This window comes from Xiphophorus maculatus, chromosome 20 (genome assembly GCF_002775205.1).
Source record: "Xiphophorus maculatus strain JP 163 A chromosome 20, X_maculatus-5.0-male, whole genome shotgun sequence".
Classification (NCBI taxonomy): Eukaryota; Metazoa; Chordata; class Actinopteri; order Cyprinodontiformes; family Poeciliidae; genus Xiphophorus; species Xiphophorus maculatus.
Genome location: NC_036462.1, coordinates 11,820,065 through 11,838,016, shown reverse-complemented (window position 1 = coordinate 11,838,016; position 17,952 = coordinate 11,820,065). Strand labels below are relative to the sequence as shown.

The following is a 17,952-nucleotide window of genomic DNA, read 5'->3' as shown; positions in this document are numbered from 1 at the left end:
ATTAAAGCAGAGCGCTGGCATTTTGTAAACTCCTGCCGTTCGAGGGTCCCTGCGCTCACGCCATGGCCCTGCTGGTCTGAATTACAGCTTAGTCACATTAGTCTGATTTACAGCTTCCTTGTGGTGTTTTACATTATAGGAGGTACTGGAATGGTAAACTCCACCCCTATTCCCTTCCACTTGCCCTCTTCATATTCGTCACTCCAAACTTTCAGTCATCCTCCATCCTTTCTTCCACACCTCCCTTTAACCTCTGTTCACAATCTTCCCCCCTCACTTTAATCCTTCCATTTATTTTCCTACATGTTCCTCCAACCTCCATCAACATCCCTTTACCTTCCTCCTCCGTTACCTCGCTCCCCCCTCTTTCCGCCTTCTTTCACTCCCGCACTACATCTTTTGTGAAAATGAAAACAAAGAGCAGCCTGCCAGAATATTTCTATAGCCTGTTCGCTGACGAAGCGTTGAGCAGAGACAAAGCAAAAAGATGTGCTAGCATATTTGTCGCAGCAGCAGAATGATGGAAAGCTCTTTCCACCGTTGCATTTTAACAGCCATTTGGAAACTCTTCATCTTAAATGCTTCTACCCTGTTTAAAAGTGCCCTTATTGGAACACTCCCCCAATAGAGCAGTGTGTAAATAAATGTAGGTATGTATATTTGTGTAAGGTTAGCTTTGCCGTCTCTACCCCTTGTTGCCTGAGGTGAACAGATAAAACTAATGGCCCCTTAATGTGTTTGTGGAAGCTTTTTGACCCTTTCCATAAACTGACGAGAGACCAACCTTTCACTCTTTTCCAGACGGAATGCCAGAGTTTCATAAAAGAGATAAAATATACTGCACACGTTATATTGAGCAAATTCACTGCATCAGATGGTTTCAATTTCTTTGGAAAAGCAAACCCTCCTAGTTTGTCTTGAATAGTTTTTCCTTAATTGCTGTGGAAAAAACAACCTAGAGGGTATTAGAGCATTACACTCGGCCACACAATGTTTATTTAATTTTAATGCAGTATTTTTAAGGTGTGAAAACTACACAGACTTAACAATTCATGTTGATTTATTTTCTCAGTTTTGATCCAATTCAAATTAGGTTATATAAATTCCCCTAATAAAATAGTTGAACAGCATGAAGCAGAGGTGTTGGGGCTTGGAGCCAATGAATTGTACTGTTTTACACATTAAAAAAATATTTAGAACTTGGTATTAAAGCAGCCCACCATGTAGAGAAGGTGAGGTGTGATGTACCTCATAGGAGTTAGACATCTATTTAATTCTACACCTTAGTTAAAGTACCACATGCTCGCATGTTTCCAAGACAGCCAACATTGGCATGGGGGTTTTCTTTGAATGAGAGTGCTAACACATTATGATGTTCCATCTTTTAATGATGACAGCAATGGTGTGCAGATTTTGAATTTAATTATCTATATCAAAGTTTAATTAGTGTGAATACAATGAAAAGATTGAACAATTAAATGCTGAAATATCAGAGTTAAACAATAACTGTCTTAGACTTGCTTCTAGCTTAAATGCAACAGGGGAAGTAAGGCAAATCTTCAGTTATTTTCATTTGCAAAAAGAGAAGTACATGTACATAGTGCATTTTATATAGCCCCTATACCCACTTGTTTGATGTTCATAAAATGGATTATTTTAGTCTTCACTTACAGAATATGCCTACAACTTTGAACATTTAATTTTCTTTCTATTGTAAAGCAAACAACACATAGGATGAAATAACAGAAACCGTTGGTGTGCATAACTGTCCACCCCTCTAATTCAGTACAGTGTAGAACCACTTTTTGCAGCAATTACAGCTGCAAGCCACTTTGGATGAGTTTCTATGATCTTGTCATGTCTTGACACTGAGATTTTGTCCATTTCTCAAGGCAAAATTGTTTCACCTCCTTCAAGTTAAATGGTTTCAGTTGCTGAACAGCAATCTTCAAGTCTAACCACAGATTCTAAATTGGATTGAGGTCTAGGCTTTGACTGGGCCATTCCAGTGTATTTACACATTTCCCCATTTGTACTTTTAAATAACTTTGTCTCTGACTTGTTTGGAGGTTTCCTTGGTCGTCATGGTATTGTTTGGCTAGCGAGTGTGTTGGAGCCTCTGGGGCCTTTCAAAACAGTTGTATAAATACTGACAGATCATGTGATACTTAGATTACACACATTTCACTAAACATGTGACTTCTCAAGGTAATTGATTGCACCAGACTTTCTAGAGGCTTCACTACAAAGAGGTGTGAATACTTCCTCAAGTGACTGTATATCTGTATGTACGTTAAAAAGAATATGGTGGTAGAGAACCTTTGTTTAGTATCTGAACTCTGGATAGAAAAAATATGATGTTCCATCTTTTAATACACTCCTTCTCATGCATTAATATTAAAATGTTCAAAAAAATGCAATAAATCATCTAATAACAAAGAAATTTGTTAGTTCTGTCTGGTAAAAATATACAGAGCAAAATTATAATAAGGATTTGATTTTGTAGCATTTTTGTGCACACTGTTACAAGAATAAAAAAAACATGCCATCTCACACCTGATTGGAAGATTACAACTCGAATGGCCTGAGATTATCATAACACATTTCTTTTATCATACAGACCCAAAACATTTCAATTGCTGTTACTTGAGCAAGTATTTAAACTTATTTCCACCTATTCAGATAGCATCAGGTGATTTTGCAAGTTGGAAAAGTTTGTTTGTTATTATACAATTATCATACAAATCTGCACCAACTGTTTCAGTACTAAATGTTACTAAAACCAAAAGCAAAACAAAAATTATATTGGAAAAAATGCTAGAGATCTTTAAATAAATTTGTCAACATAAATTCCTAAATGACCTAATGAATGTCACTGCATGGTTTGCAAAATAAAAATAAAAACACCTTTATCCAGATATAAATGTTCCACATCTCTGTTCCGAGCTCAGTGTGGAACCTTTATTGTGACACATGAAGTGCAAGTTGCAGCACAGAACCAGTAAGAGACAGGGATGTTCATTGACACTCGAGAGCTGTCTCCTCCGTTCCCCTCCACTCACAACCAGCCTCTTATTAACAATGGCACCAGGAGTGCGAGGGTCCAGATGTTAGTCTCCTGCTCCCACCAGCTGTGCCAGCCACTGATACACAGCCTCATTGACTCTGAAGCAGGCACACAAGAAGAGCTGACATCACAGCCACACACACACACACGCACACACGCACACACACGCATAACACGCACACACACACACACACACACACACACGCCCATACACCCCGATGCACAGACAGGATGCACTATCTTAAAACTGGATTTTATTTGAGAAAAGTAGGTATGAGAGCGAAAACATTGAGAAGTAATTGCACAAAGACACATTCACCATAAATGCACAGACTGGATCCACTTTCTCCATCCACAAGCTCTTTTACACCCTTTTTCTCCTGGGCTAGAGTTATCAGCAGTGTTATTTGAGGGTGACAGGATCCTAACAATTACTAGAATAATGCATGTTTGTTTGGATGACTGCGCCATCAGCACTCCCTTTGTCATTTTGAACATTGTGACAGTCAGTCGGTACTCATCCACCACTCTTTATTCTGCTGTTTTTGTCCATTTACTTCTTCTTATAACAATAATTACTTTTGTCATTCACACACAGTGGCACAATTGTCCACACACTAATGGTAATTTCTAACGGGGGGCACGGACAGACGACAACTGTGCAGTCGAGCTTACCAGCTGCTGTTTGTTGGCCTTGTTGTACTTCTGTCAACTCATAAATCAGCAATATCAGTAGCTGCTATTTAGCATTGCAGAACAGGCATTGAGCAAGGTTTAAAAGGCTTCCCCCCATTAACAAGGCATGGTTGCTCCCAACAGGAAGAGACAGAGGAGAAACAATACTCTATTTTTGCCAAAGCAACACTGTAATTCTAGATTCACCCTGTCAGGCAATAAGTTTGATTATGGTCCTCATTTGAAATGTTGGATATGTCTCTTTCCCCCACTCCCCCCTTATTTTCTGATCTCTCTTCTCCTCTCTCTCTCTCTGCTCACCCCCTCCTCCTCCTCCTCCTCCTCCTCTTCCTCCACCATACTCAGCAGTATCAGCATTGGCATCACTCTGACTCTGGATCACTATTGGGAAACCTGAGCACCCATGTTTTTACCTTTCTCCCCCAACCACATTGGAGGAGATCATGATTGTCACTGATATCGCTGCATCTGCATGTCCTCACAACCACGACAATCTGAAATCTTGTCTGTTGACACGCTGCCTCATTAAATGTCCATACAAACTTTTACATCAGTTTGGTGGAGAGCCTAATCTTGCTCTAAAAACGTGATAGCAGTGCAGTTGTTGCAGCTGACAGAATTAAGTGCGACTGGCGAGAGGGGGTGGAGGAGAGGCAAACGAAAAGACAAAAAGAGCAAAGAGAGCCTATGACATATTTTCAATATACCCAAGTGGAGTAAAAAGAAAAAAAATAGGAATAAAAGGAAGAGTTTTGTCAGTGAAGGCAGCTAATATTTAGTCACTTGCATCAACTTGCAGATTTAGAGAGAAAGCATGCGTGAAGCAGGGAGTAAGAGGGAGGTTGTGTTTATTATTTGATAAAGCCTCCCTTATAACCTCGGCATGTTGTGCAACAGCTCTGGCTCTCCTTCAACTCTACGGTGTGCCACTTCAAATTAGTCGCTCGTGGAGAGGGCCTGCCCTGTCTTTGCAAAATGCATTAGTACACCACTCAGAACCTCGTACAGCCTAGGGTTAAACACAAATTATATCATTTCTGTCATCCAATCAAATCACACTGACCCTTGGACCTGGGAGATGAGTCAAATGCATAATGAAATATGACATCGCACAAAAGCTCTGATTGTAATCTGTTCTGACACGCGATCAGATGGAGATGACCTCTTGACCCCGACTGACAAGTGAGACGAGTACTGGGAATAGGATACACAGGGGAGAACGAGGAAAGGAAACATGAAAGGAAAGGTGGGGTAGGGAGGTACATGCAATTATAAAGGCTGGTTTTAGTTAATGATTATTAGTTAGTAATCAGCTCAGTATCTGGGGGTGAATGAGGCCATTTTCAGCTTTTGACAGCAATTACACACTCTATTCCCTCCATATTTTCACTCCCGCTGGGCTTTATGTTCTTGAATGAGTACATGCCACCAACCTATCTCCCTTTCTGTTTCACCTTTCTCTTTCCCAATCCACATTTTCACAGGACATCCCTTTCACCAGTGCTCTTTTTTTCAAACCGCAAAATAGTGACAGATAAATAATACAATTTGGCTATTTGAGAGTGAGATTTGTTGACAGGAAGGTATGGTGACAGTTGGGTAATCGGGGTCAGGCTAGATGCTGCGCATGGACCAAAACTGGTTTGGATTTAAAGGGGAAAAAACTGGCCAGTGTTAGGCCAGCTGAGAGAAGAGGAAAAAATTGAGGTGTAGGATGGCTGCAACTGGATCCTCGGCATTCTCCCCCTCCCATTTGTTGGGCTCTATGGTGTGTTGATACCCTCTAACTTGGTATTGTAATAGAGGAAGAGCTATGGCTTTAATTAAGCCTGAGATGATGGACAGAAGAGATGGATAGATAAGGAGAGAGATGATGAAGAAAAGGAGTAACAAAAACAAAACGCAAAGAGCTCATGCTGTTTAAATTTGAAGATCTTTGTCGTCAGACAACAACTATTTGTCTTGCAAGCAAGATCTGTTGTAAACAGGATAATTCACAAATGTAAACTGTAGTCTTGCTTGAGAAGAATGAATGAAATGAATAAAAATGATGAAAGCTTTTATAAATCATTCCAAACATAAATCAACAGTTTTCTTTACAATCACATGGGAAGATGAGATAACAGGTCTTTACTCTGAGTGCAGAGGGCTGCATAGTGGAAATGGAAAAGTGTTGGAACGAAGGGTGTCGAAGGTGATGGAAATGGTGGTGTTGTGAGGGAGAGATTTCTGGCATAAATCACCAGTGTGACAAAGCACTCCAATAGGCAGATAAGTGCACATTAGTTGTAAGACAGATCTGTCATCATATTCCTTCTAGTTGTCTTTTCTACCCCTGGGACGACTCTAAGCTCTTTTTCTCTGTAGAAAATAAGAACCAGGTGTGAATATGGAGCTCTTAAACTCTTTTGCTGACTCATTTTCCACTATATAAAAACATTCAGTGTTCCAATCTTGAGTTAAAATACATTGTGTTACAGAAGAATTCATACCCCTTAAACCTTGTCGACATTGTACCAAGTTTTGACATTTTAGTGCAATACAAAGTAATGCATTGTTTTCAAAGATGTTTAAAAAATATAAATATGAAAAAAGGGGTGTAGTTACTCTGGTATCCCCAAATAAATGTCTGTAAAGCTATTCCCCATCCATTCATTAATGAATAGAGTTCACCTTTGTGTCATCTATTTTCACTATATGTACAGTTGCAGTATACCCCAATAAAGGTTTTTAGGGAACATTAGTGAATAAACCATATTGTGAAGTCTACAGAACATAAAATCTCCAGATAGGCCACATCTAATGTTGTGGAAAATTTTAAGGCAGGATTAGGTGATAAAGCAGCTTTGGACATCTCAACAAATCACTTCTCAATCCTTCACAAAATAATTTGAAGAGTCTGCCACAATTGCAAGTCTACAAAAACATTGGTGTCCACCTAAATCGACAGCCTAAAGGAGAAGAGTATTAGAGGAGCCCACGGTATCTCTAAAGGAGTCGTATTCAAGTGGGATGACATATTAACAGGAGAGCTAATTGTCTAAATTCCACTAATCTGGCCTTTATGAAAGAGTATAAAGAAGAGTGCCATTAATGAATGAAACCCCTTTTTTTACAGGTTTTAGATACAGGTCATAGTTTTGTGCCATGAGCCACATAGACAACACTGCAAACATATGGAAGGAGGGCTCAGAAAATTAACTCTGCTGATAAAATGAAAAACATGAAAAATGAGAAGTACAAAAGCAACATGAGAAATTATCTTTCATTCATCCTGTCATATCTGTTCTGCTTCAAAAATGATTTATTTTGAGCAGCGTTAAATTCCATTAATGTAAAATAATGTGCTACTTAATTTGAAGAAGTTCTGGGTGCCCTAAGCATTTGTGGTTAGTGCACCCTAATGGCTAGCAACGACTCTAGTCATTAACTACTTTTGCAAAGGTAAAAACCTAGGTCACTCATTGCAATCTGCTTTACTGTACTATCTTGGCAAGTTATTTTTTTATTATCGAAATCCCCCAAAAGTGAAGAAAAGAGATTTAAATGACTGATCATTTTGTCTTCCGTCAGACTGGTTTATTGCCTCATATTTACAGTTCACAATGCAACAACAGCAGACCAAGATTATGTTTCTTACTTCCATAAAAAGGCATTCATCTTTTTATCATGCAAATTAATTATATTTGACAGTGGAACATTTTTTTAATGGATATACAATTTAATATGAACTGGATGATGTCCTAAATCCTGATTTCTACAGGCACCACAACAATAATCTAATAATAAGAAGAATATAGAGATAATGAGCCATTAGCCACAGTCAATATCATCTCCAGAAGGCCTTGAGTACTCAGGCAGTGTTACAGAGGGAGTTGGAGATCTGTGCCAAGTAAAAGACAAGCTGGAAAGCTCCCCAATCAATGTTTTTTTCCTCTCTCAGTCCCAGACCAACTGTCTATTCATCTGTTTCTCTCGAAATGAAAGGTGTGCTGGTATGCAACACTTACAGTCGAGAGATCTGTGTCTTAATTAAATCGTTGCAGATTGTGTTTCTCTCGCTGTGCAGACAGCATACTGTGCGTTGGAAACAATGTTCCCTATAGTGTCTTGCAAGGAGCAGATGAGGTTAATAAAAGATGTTTCTGTGTTGGATTAAAATCTGTGTAGTGACGCTTTTAGACAAAGTGTTTGCTTTATAATTAAACTCTGAGGAATATCAAAAGAAAGAAAAACATTTGTTTCCAAAAACATGCCATGTGACACACTATTTGAATTGCCTTTGTGTGGATTTGACTTTTAAAGAAGACTAAAGTATACACAAACAAGCTGTACATGTAGTTTTGTGCTTGCAATTTCATTCTGAACAGTGGCATAATGAATAATTTATCTTGCCACAATCCAACTGGGAATGTCCTTGGTATTTACATTTTATCATCAAGGGCACTAGATGAACCGTCACAGCGATGTAACACATGACACATCAACACTCCTCGTCCTGTTTGCACAATGAAATGCAGCAGACAAGAGACCCACTGAAAATATCGTTCCAGACCTCTGCCATTTATTGATAAAGGATGAGGGAAAAACAACAGTTTGATGAACATGCTTTGTGATGACTCAACATGATTTTCCTTTAGATTACCTGGTGCTCTCACACAGCGAACATATGAGTAAACGATGGCTAAAAGGGGGACACACACGAGGGAGTCAATTCACACAATATAAACAGTGTTTACAGCAGACAATTTAGTTTCCTTCCAACAATTATGAGGGGAATTGAATCTCAGGAAATGTTTGTTTTCTTGTCCATTAGGCCACACAATAACAGCATTCCCAAAGGTTTACAGACACATCTGTCTTTAAAGGGCAGTCCAGTAAATTTATAGAAGCTTGCTTTCAGTCTATTTTAGGACCAAGTAAATCAGATTAAGGGAAGAACAATAAATTCTTGATGTTTTTTATTTGTGTGTGTTATGAAACATTTGGGTAAAAACAAAATTCTCTGCATATTTGTTTAACTGGAATTCAATTATTTATTGCCTGCGATTAAAAGCACTCTCTGGGAAGCTGACTTTAATTTCACAAACACTAAACTGAGATCTGTAGAATAGGGATGGGTGAGTTTAGGGAGATTTTTCCACTTAAAAATATAGAATTTTCATTTGAAAACTGAACTTGCATTTACTCAGATGATCTGAAAGTGTGACATACTGCCAACTCAGAAAAAAAATACTTTGTCTTGGTACTGTACATGGAATGAATATCAGAATGCAAAATGCAAAAAAGACAGAGAACAAAACAGGATAAATTAGGACTCAGTTCCGTTTGCATTTCTGGTATGCATGAATGTGTTTATACTTTACCCTTTCCTTATTCTAACCAGGAAGCCTCTTTGCAGTTTTAAAATTTTTTATGCTACTTGCCAAAAAATATGTTTTTCCCCCATTCATTCTGAAACAATATTGAGCGAAACAAGAAAAAATGTACCCTGTATCCTCTCTCCTTTTCCTATCTCTTCATGGTCCTTATTTTCCAAAAGTATCTGTTTGAGAGATAAATGACCACTCTGCTGCCGAGGATGACAGCCTACACAAAGATGATATTGAATTGATTTCAGAAATGTTGCAGAACTGACTGTTTGATGTATACCGCTAGACATGAATCATAAAAATTCTATTAAAAACCCCTTGAATGGCTGACACCAGAATATTATTTGTGATGATTAATTTGACTCAGTCATTACAATGGGAGTCAAGTTGGATCGTCTCAGACAAAATTGCTTTTCATTCCCCGTTGAATTTCCCTGCTATTTTTCTTTTCTTCCTGCTCTGTGCAGGACTCCGATCTGATTGGACTTATAGTGTTTGAGCAGCAGCTAACACATGCATTGGTTTTCTTTATCACCAAGGTCAGGCGCTCCATGTTTGCATCTAAAATTAGATGTTTGATGTTTGGTTGAAAAGATTTGTTTTATTTCTTTTTTTTTTTTCAAGAAACAAAACACTAAATTAAATTTGTAAATTAAAATAATTTAGTATTACGGTACTTGATGTATCACAATATATGTCTTAAGGATATATATTTGTTGTCTTTTCTCTCTTTGAAACAACTACACCACATTTGGTTAAAAACTTATTCTCCACTTTTTACCATGTGGCATATTTTTCTGTTATAGGGATAGCCATCAAATGTTTCAGATGACCATCTCTTGCTTTAGAAAATTTGAAATCTTCTCTTAAGTTTTGTATGACTCTATTTGATCACATGATTGTTTTCTCCTTCTATTTCTTGCTATGTTTATCCATCCTATCAGAGCTACACAGGCCAGACGGGCAGCGGCGGGGGAGGAGGCGGGGGAGGCGGCAGCTCAAGTGGAAACGGGACTGGGGACGAAGACTATGAGATCCCACCAATCACTCCACCCAACCACCCCGAGCCACCTCTTCTTCACCTGATGGAGCATGACTCTACGGGCTACCTCTGTCATTCGTTGCCACACAATGGGCTCATCAACCCATACTCGTACACTGAGCTGCCAACACTCATGATGTCGAACATGTTGGCACAGGACGGCCACCTTGTCTCCAGTCAAATGCCCTCGGTGAGTAAAACTGCCTTGATTTTGCATCCAATAGTGGGCTTTGGTAGGATCCAGTGCAAAGCTGAATAAGAGTATTACCTACAGATGTTTGAGCCTATTTAATAATTTAAAAAAAACCCTCAAATTTTTAATTTCATTAACTTTTATTTGTAAAAAGCAAATTTACTTTAGAATAAAGTAAATTTAAAGTACATTTACTTTATTCTTTGTAATATGAAGTTCACAGAACACCAGCACCTTCAACATTTAAAAGCAAACAAAAACATGTGAAGTTTTGTAATGATTAATGTGTGAATGATATTGATGTTGATGAATGATTTCTATAGTGAAACAGATCATGTTCCAAAAACGTTAATGTAATTTTCAAGACAAGTAGACGTAGGCCAAGTGGAGGGAACAGATGATTGTTCAGGGGCTGCCTTGTCAGCTGTAATGCATGGAGAAAAGGATTGTGGGTAAATCCATCAGCATCATATCTGCCTCGACGGCATGCATCGGTCAATCTGTCAAGCCTTCAAACATGAATACATGCTGATTACTCCCTCAGCTCCAAACACACACACACAAAAATGCTCGTCTGCAAATTAGCATCTCAAAACCGTAATTGCTTTTGTGGGAACTGCTGCAAGAAGCAGGTTTCTATCAGAGCAGTACAACAATCTGTAGAAGGTTTAAGTATGAAATGTAAAGGCACATGCTGCTGTCTTGTCTTTATTCCTATATTGCAGCATTAAATATGTGATTTATGGTTGAATTTGAAGGTGAATTTGAAGTTCAAGTTATTCAGATTATTCTTTTGTTTGTCACTGTGCAGCAAATAGGTAAGAGTTTGACTAAAAATTGTTCCTCTTAAGTTTGACAGTGTCAGATCTGAATACATCCATTTGGAAGCAGAAGGCATTGATGTTTTTTATTGATTGCAGCACTGAGATCCCAAACAAATTACATGGTAAACCATGTTAACATAAAAAAAATATATTCCTCTTATGTGGAGTCTTAAGGTAAAGGAATGCATGCCCTTGTAATTTACTGGATAATGACAGAAATATCATAAACTGGCACAGAAATAGTTTCTGCCAGCTGTGCCTTTTTCGTAATTTTTATAAATTCCTCTAAGCATTTTGGATAATAGCTGTTTCTCATTGGTTTTTATCATTACAATTATCAGAGATTCCCAGAGTGTTTTGTAAGTTTATGAAGCAGATAAGAGTATCTGTTTTATACAGTATACTGTAGACATACACAGATGCATATCAAGGTCAAGTGTGATGTATCATGTTCATCACAAACAGAGGGGAGAGGGGTAAACAGCAGTTGAAATAGATCTTGATAAAGATCTCAAATGCAAACATCTTATGCATTATATATATTGCAGGAATATTCCCCTGATGTATTAGCTTCACTTGTCATCTATCTTTATATTCATTTCACATTTTGGTCATGACCTTTACTGAGGAGACGTTGCTTGATTGGCCAGTCTTTCACTCCACCATCAGTGTGTGTTTGTTTGTGCTAGAAAGAACCACGCATCAGGTTTTTATGGCGCTGAATACAGACGGCTAAACAATAAAAATGCATGAGATTCCAAATGTGCAGCGAGCACAACATATCGAACAGAAATTTGAACAAATAATCTCCAATTGCAAGGGTTATTTCTTGTGAGTACTGTTTTGATAACCCTGGATCATATAAAGATTATTTTTGGAGACAAGACTGAATGCTTTGCCCAGTTTAAATTAGGTTCTGAAAGTGCCACGTTACTCTTCTAAACAGTGTACATTTTTAGATTTGCAAGTACGAAACTAAAGCAAAGCAGCACATACGGTAATTGTTAGGATGAAAGAAAACAGTATATTTATATTTTCATTTGGCCCTTTCTAAGTTCACCTGAAGAAAGGTTTACAAAAATCTGAAATTATATTCAATTTAATAATAAAGAGGCAGACTCACAAATACTAAAAAATGTCTACACTCCAGCTTTTTGTTTATGCATTCATCTTCAGTCAATTTAATAGATGAACTCTCACCTTAATGTGTCATTTATAGCTTTTGTGTTTATGTTAGCGACGGGATTTGACACCTTTGTTTGTCACACACAGAAACGTCTACCAACTACGTGCCGCCATGATGCGCTTCACCACCCATTTGTTGAGACTGGGATGATATTAAATAAAATTTCCGGTTCGTCCGTAAAACTACGCTTAGGTTAATTACCTAATGCACAGCCGCCCGCAGTGTTCAGTCTTTCTGCTCACCTGTTTAAATACACCTTCAACGCTCTTCCTCACTGTTCGCTCTGAACCGCCACCAGGCAGCAGCTTCGGGAGGAGAAAAGACTACCGTACTCCAGGCATCGTGCCAGTCATTTTAAGGATGCTTATTGGTCCCCCGAAAAACGACAAAGACCCGGACATCACCGATCATTAAAATCCTCCCAGGCCGAACTTGAAAATTGGACCTTATGCTGCTAACACTTAGCTTTCATCAACAACTTAGGCGGAAGTGAGAGCGCTGTGCAACGCAAGTAATAACCCGGCTGGAACATGGTGCGCTAAATAATAAAATATAATTTAATGAAGCTTTGAGGCAGATAAATTTTCCCTGAGGAATTTTAAAAATCGAGGTACTCGAATCACCCGAGGAATCGTTTCAGCCCTAAATTATTTGACAGAGATCCTGTATGTAATTTAATCACAGTATAGATGGAGATGGTTGGCAAATTGCTCAGAGATTTGTGAACCAAGGTTGGTGAAAAAAAAAACATTCTCAAAAAGCTTCAGAGTACATCTCACAGAGCACCGTTCAGTTTGTCGTCTGAAATTTGGGAAGTATCCTACTTGCAAACTGACTTCAGAAAAGTAACACATATCACATATCATCCCCAAGGTGACATATAGAGGGGGCACCATTATTATGTGTGGAGGCTTCTATACTCTCCATATATATATATATATATATATATATATATATATATATATATATATATATATATATATATATATATATATATATATATATATATATATATATATATACAGTATATATGTATAAAACATTTTTATGCATTCATAAAGTAAACTTAAAAAAAATCTCTTCATTTCAACTTTCTCTAAAAGAGGCATAGCGATCCTTTTAGTGCCCTGCTTCAACTTAACCCTGAAAAAAGGAGCATATAAAGCAAACTCTCTCTAAATCAAATACTCTGTCTGGCAAAAACTACCAAACCGTAGCGGAGTTTCATTTGTGCTGAGAACCGAGTGTCTATTAAATTGGTGCCTCACCTTGTCACACTCTGTTGAACAGAGTAATTAAGCAAACTCTGCAGTTCAAACATGAGATGGTATCATTATGAATTCCTCACTTGACATGGGCGGATAAATAGTGTTGGTTAATTCAAATTTTTTTTGCCTGTTTAGGTTGCATAAAAGTACACCATGCAAAATATCTGCTTCTTGTGTTGACATTGTACTTTTATGCGAGTGTCCAAGTATGTTTATTTATACATTTCTTTGTCTTCACTATAAACAATATCTCTGCCGTTGAAATGGATCCACTACATCTGGAGGTCAGGCCTTATATTCAATCTTGAGCACATTGAAAAAAAAAAATCCATTAGGGTTCATCTTTCCTGCATCAGCCATTCTATTGTGGTGCTGCAGTGAGATCTGTTTTCATCAAGCAGATTCAATACGTGAGCTGGGCAATGAAAAGAGTGCAATAGAGTTAGATGAGGAGAGGAGAGGTTGGGGGTGACACGGTGGGATTGGGTGGGGGTGGTTGAGATTGTGGCTAGAAAAGCAAGTACAAATTGTAAAGAAGAATAAAAAAAGGTAACTCTTATTCAAAATGAGCATATAGCTCCAATTTTCTGTACCTCCTGGATTTCATTATTAGATATTTTACAGATAATTCAGTTGAGTGAAATGAGGTTATTCGATCTCAACGAAAAGCTGAAAGCTGCTGTTTTTTTTTCTAAATGTGGCTCCATTTGGATTGTAGTATGCAGATATTTGAAAGTACTCCAATACAAGTGCAACAATATAAACATTTAATAAATAGTCTGATTGTATAAACCCAAGGATTCAGACAAAGTAGCATTTTGCAGTGGTTGATCATAATCACAGGGCTTTTGGTAAGAATTGATAAGTGGCTTTGCTTGATTGGTTATTTTTTTGGGTGCTTTGTTACTGGCAGACTGATACAAAGACACAATTTGTTCCCATTAGTTTCGATGCATTTACAAAAACATGGCAAAGATAAACCATATTGACAGAAGTAAAACAGGAATTTTAGAGCTGCAAGATGATTCTGAAACATTTCTAAGCTTGTCAAGGATGAATTGATGGATGGATGATTCATTTTATAACATTATTTTAGGGACTGGTTTTTAGCTCTGTGAAAACCACTCCTTAAATAAAAAAAGACATTGAAAACAGTTAAAAGAAAACCTAGCACAACTAAAGCTACACATTGAGTAGTCATTTACTGGGGAGCAAAAGACTTTTTCTTAAGACATTTTTATTCTTTTTCTCCATACTTTCTTTTTAATTTTATTGTGTGGTTTGATTGAATATGTTAGTCCTGTTAAGTTTAGTAAGCTGAAAGTGAGGTACTTTTAACTAACCATATTTGAGCCTTCTCTGATATAGAGGTAAATAATCTGTGTGGAGACAAATAGCTTCCCTTAGAAGAACTTAAAAACAACAGGTTGTTATCTGTCTTTCAGATCACTCTGTTGGATTCTTCAAATTCACCCACACTGATGCTTTTGTCCACTTATTTGTGATTCACTATCTAGATAGTGGCAGACTGCACTGAAGCACCAACCAATCATCTGTTGCCTCCGGAAGCAAAGTCATTAGACAATAGCAGACAGAATCCCAGACAAGATTATGTCTGCTGAAGGGCTAATGGGGATGTTTAACTGAAATATGGTTTTATGTTGGTCTGTTTCAGATGTGTTGGCATCAGTTCAGTTAAATTTGCAAAACACAATCATCAATCAAGAGCACTATATGTTAAATAAATCAGGCCGGCACCAAACTCAGTTAAATTTTGTAGAGTTGGACAAAGTACAATTTTAATTGCCATGGTTTCCTAAGAAAATGTTATGTTATATATTACCATCAGCAAAGATAGGCTTGTGATGTTGAATTCCCACTGCATGTAATGTTGAATCAGGCAGTTCCTCAGAGTTGGTTATTAATTTCTAAAGTCATCACATACTTGCTCAGAAGAAGGAGTTACTGCTAATTTAAGAACCGATTGCAGTGTGATGGGTTTCTATAGCTAGGCAATTTTTTACCAAGTGGTACAAACTAAGCATTACAGACTTGTTTTATAGCTAAAATCAAAGTAGAATTTATCTACTTATAGATTTTCAACCCACTCTTAGTATTGTAGAAACATCACTGAATTAGCATGCCGCATTTGCAGGTTTTTTTATTTTTTTGATTAGCCTACCACTGTAGAGGTCTTGACGGGTCAAAGCAGGGGCAGGGTCTGGCTTTTTAGCTAAAGATCCAACCTAAAAATGCATTATAGTGCAGGACAAATGGTCCTGCCACCCAAATTCTCTTTAATCATAATTCTTGTCTAAGCCTTATTACCATATAACTATAAATTAATTTTATTTCATCCATCTGTGTTCTGTATTTGCTTGATCCGACTCAGCTTTGCAGAGTGACTCAGTTATCAGTCACACTTCATCTTAGAAACTAACAAGGCTAATAACCTTAGGGCTGAAAGTTGCCAATTAACCTGTCATGTATGTTTTCAATTGTGTAATAAAACTGGAGTGCCTGCAGAAAATGCATGCATGAAAACATGCAAAAGTACAAAAATGTAAAACTGCAACAACTGCAAAGAACTTGTGACACTTGACCCCAGAGTTCAATGCAACATTAAATCCAATTCAGTAGAGTCAAGAAGAGAAAAAGAAGATGGTATGGTATAGTTGCTGTCAATCACTGATGTCCAACAGTTACTCAGACACAATTTATTAAAATATTAAAAAAGGGAAAACCTGAAAATAGTTTATATCAGCAGCAATATCTGCATCAATATAAAATTAAGCTTATTTATTTATTAATTTGTTTATACTTCAAATTAATGCATTAGGTTTCTTCAAAATGTTGGTTTTGTTGGTCACTTCTTTATAAGAACAAGTTGGCTATTGCTATCTTTTAGTTAGTGCACGAAACCATTAGTTAGTCAGATCTATACAAATATTCGACACAATGTTTGCTAAACTGTTCCTCTTGTGCTTGTAGTGTTCATAGGAAAAATAGATTTTCTTGGTTTAATCCACTCATTCATAGAGGACGTTAATTGAAAGTGTTTTTTTCCTCTAGTCACAACATGAAAGACATAATTAACCACTTTCCTAATTGTGTAAGGAGTACATTTTCAGTGCTCATTGTCATTTCTGCTAGTTATTGTGTTGTGGTCTGAAATTGCTCCTGGACTAACTTGATATCTTTGAGAGAGCCCTTTTTCTCTGATGCTCCACTGCACTTGGCAAAGCCTCTCCCTGCTTCTCTCCATTAATGCCCTGACTGTCATAGCATCTACAAGTTCCAAAACACATTAGAAATTTAATAGCCTTGCTCAGGTTCCATTGATCTTATCAATGCAGCCCCAGAACAGATACACATCTCTGTTGCTACCGGTGAATAATTTTTTGGACTTGCGATCAAAGTGGCCACATTGTAGTCACTTTCAAATACACCTGAACTTGCAGAAAGCAAAACTGTTTATACATTGGCTGAAAAACTTTGTTCTATGTGAGCCTCACACCTGTGTGCCTAAAATATATTTAAGATGAAAAGGCCTATATGGTGTTTTAAAATGCTAGCAGCTGGAATAAATTATCTTTGATGAAGTTTTTTGTGCTTCATTCAGAAGGAGCCATCATCAGACTGGCTTGAGTGTGATGTTTTGAATATGTAACAGATGATGAATGTATAATCAGGAAGGTAATGTTATGCATAATAGCAGAGTAAGAGGAGAAAGAGCTATATGCATGAACAACCCTAGCTCCATCAAAAGTATTATCTCATCATCATCTCAAGTTTTTCTTGAATATAAAATGTAAATTTAGCAGAATATTGGTCAGTGTATTGCTGAAGAGCCGCTGGCTGCATTCATATTCAAATCCATTCTCCTAATTTCTTTTGTTACAACATTTTAGAGTAATAATTTCCAAACAAGCTCCCTATCCTCAGCTACTGAGGTTAATTATCAAGTAGTAATCCCACCCCGACTGTCATGTTAACTTGGACGGAAGCCTGTGTTTTTGTCTCATGCTTTTGTTTTTCCTCACAAGGTATTAAGTGCTCCTGGCAGGTGCTCGCTCCCCAAGCCTGTGTGAATGAAATATGAGCTGCAATGTCAACTGAACTTGTCACAGACAAGCTGGGATGCATAAATGATAAGAGAGTAGAGGTGTGTTTTAATGTGTTCGCTCGCCGACGGATGCTCCCAGCTAGCGTATTATCTCCGACTGTACACCTGCTGGTTTTCTGTGTAAACCTGGAACAAAAGGAGATGCTTTAGTAACGATGCTTTCAAGGAAGAAGAAAAT

At 37.6% G+C, this 17,952-nt stretch overlaps 1 protein-coding gene across 5 annotated transcripts in view; it reads left to right on the top strand.

Annotated features, from left to right (window-relative positions):
- The window catches only part of tox2 (TOX high mobility group box family member 2), a 123,068-nt gene that overhangs the window by 79,251 nt on the left and 25,865 nt on the right, over positions 1–17,952 (top strand). For all 5 annotated transcript variants that reach the window (XM_023325588.1, XM_023325585.1, XM_023325590.1 and 2 more), the window contains exon 4: positions 10,080–10,367. In XM_023325588.1, the coding sequence (XP_023181356.1) occupies positions 10,080–10,367 (288 nt within the window). The remainder of the gene's footprint in view (positions 1–10,079; positions 10,368–17,952) is intronic.